The 2,080-nt window shown below is 36.2% G+C and overlaps 1 protein-coding gene across 1 annotated transcript; it reads right to left on the bottom strand.

The window, feature by feature from the left end:
- Positions 1-327: 327 nt before the first annotated feature.
- LOC110874277 (transcription factor MYB36) lies at positions 328-1,862 on the bottom strand. The gene is made up of 3 exons (XM_022123055.2): positions 1,681-1,862; positions 1,473-1,602; positions 328-1,272 (listed from the first exon to the last, which is right to left on the bottom strand). The coding sequence occupies exons 1-3, from the start codon at positions 1,814-1,816 to the stop codon at positions 522-524; spliced, it is 1,017 nt and encodes a 338-aa protein (XP_021978747.1). The 5' UTR covers positions 1,817-1,862; the 3' UTR covers positions 328-521.
- Between the last annotated feature and the right edge of the window lie 218 nt (positions 1,863-2,080).

Here is a 2,080-nt window from a genome sequence, read left to right on the forward strand (position 1 = left end):
ACAGTCCATTCCTCAATATTCGATCCTATATTGCAGTCTTCGATGGATCCTCCGTCTTTTGGGTGCGTATTAAGGGTAACTTGATCTGAACTAGCTCAATAGTAAGCTCTTATGTAAATTAGTCAATCAACCCCCTTAGTTATCTCCTTGATTGATTGATTATATTATATTCTTTTGTTGCATTGCCCATGTATTCATATTTGATGTTCAAGACATCATTTTAATACAGATTAATATATATTACTCGATACAATTATAGAGAGCACTATTTTCCAAGGGCACTGCCCTTATACCCCAAAAGAGAAAAAATATTACAAACGAGAACACTTTTCGTAATATATATATATTCATTAGAACACAAGAAACACATTATTACATAAATTTACATCATACCACATACCAGTCCTCCATCGCCTCCACTTTATCATCTTCATTAGATGTTAAAAAAAATTAGCTAAGACTAACAACTTGTACCTCTTCTAATTTTTTTATTGTGCTATACACGAGCGCTTGTACTAATTCTAGTACTTCAATTCTAGTTGCTGGTGATCAAGCACATTACTTGAATCCCATGAGGTCGAAGAAGCTGAATTCGCTTCGAACTCATTAGACCACCAAGTCATCATGTCCTTTGCACTGTCCATGTCCTTGAAAAAGTCGAATTCGTTTGTCTGTGCCTGATCTACTGATATGGAATTAGCTCTTTTGTTGCACGAGATCTGGTCAATTTCAGCCTGAAATGCCAAATACTGCTGGAATTCCATGCTTGTCTGTTTTATGCAATCTGGACCCGTTACATATGCCAATGACCCACCGTCTACATTGATGAAGTTGTCCATTTGATTGACCAACATATTACTAGGTGAGGTATACTTTTGTTGAATGCAGTTATAGGATGGTCCAAAAAGTTCAACTTTTTGTGGTCCATCATTTAAAACATGTTGCATTATTAAAGGGTTTGATGATTCGTTTACAAGTTGGATAGACTGCATAATCCTTTCTTGAATTGGGTTCAACTTGCAAGGCCACATGGATATGTTATTAGGGTTTTGAAGGCTTTGGAGTTCCATGTGAAGTTGGAGTCTTTCAATGGCAGAATTACTTAGTGTGTCCATTCCATTCCCATCTCTAGGATCCTCGGTTGAACCGGTTAGTCTACTGGATTGCGACTGTTTGCGCCTCCCAAACAATTTTTTCTTCAATCTTGTGTTCCAATAGTTCTTTATGTCATTGTCAGTTCTTCCAGGAAGTTGGGCAGCAATTACAGACCACCTATTTAATTTAAAAAGGTGATTAAAGCATAATTTAGTCTATATAGATTCATACCATAACAAAAAGGGGGTGAAGTGATGACTGATACATATCTCAACAAGTAATTTTTGAGCATTTTATAACTTAGGATATATTCTTTGAACAAAAGCATCTACACAAGTGCAAAGGACAACAAACATTGGTTGGAACATGAGCATTACCTGCTTCCAATACTAATATAGAGGCTGCAGATGATGTTGTCTTCTTCCTCAGAGAATCCTCCATGCTTTATATCAGGTCTTAGGTAATTCAACCACCTAAGTCTACAACTCTTTCCGCACCTCTTGATACCTTCATACAATCGAAAATCTTTAGGTTACAAGTCCAATAAGGGTGTTAAAAATGACATTAAAGAAAGAATATGCGTACCGATCTTTTGAGGAAGAGCTATCCAATTGCCACCAGTGCCGTATTTTTCGATATAATTTTTGAGTTTAGCATCTTCTTCTGGAGACCATGGTCCCTTCTTCACATTTGCTTTGTCACAACAAGGAGCTCTTCCCATCTTTCTTCAGTTTCTTTGACTTTGTGTGCAAGTATTTTTGTTTTTTCTCTTTTAGTCTCTAGTTTGTTTGTGAGAAAAATGTATTAGTGATGACCCCATATATATAGTGGTATGACAAATTGACAATTAGGGTTGGCTGTGATTATTCAAGGAAAAGAATTAAAGTCATACCCTTCTAGGGTTTCGGTATTTTTTTTACGACTTTATGCATACAATAGTCAATAGCTTGGTTAATTATGTATCAGTATCAATAGGCATTAAGCC

Source organism: Helianthus annuus, chromosome 9 (assembly GCF_002127325.2).
Source record: "Helianthus annuus cultivar XRQ/B chromosome 9, HanXRQr2.0-SUNRISE, whole genome shotgun sequence".
Lineage (NCBI taxonomy): Eukaryota > Viridiplantae > Streptophyta > Magnoliopsida > Asterales > Asteraceae > Helianthus > Helianthus annuus.

Coding starts and splice junctions, on each gene's coding strand:
- LOC110874277 (XM_022123055.2), bottom strand. CDS start 1,816: ATGGGAAGAGCTCCTTGTTGTGACAAAGCAAATGTGAAGAAGGGACCA. Junction 1,603..1,680: donor AGCTCTTCCTCAAAAGATCG/GTACGCATATTC, acceptor GATTGTATGAAG/GTATCAAGAGGTGCGGAAAG. Junction 1,273..1,472: donor TATATTAGTATTGGAAGCAG/GTAATGCTCATG, acceptor TAAATTAAATAG/GTGGTCTGTAATTGCTGCCC.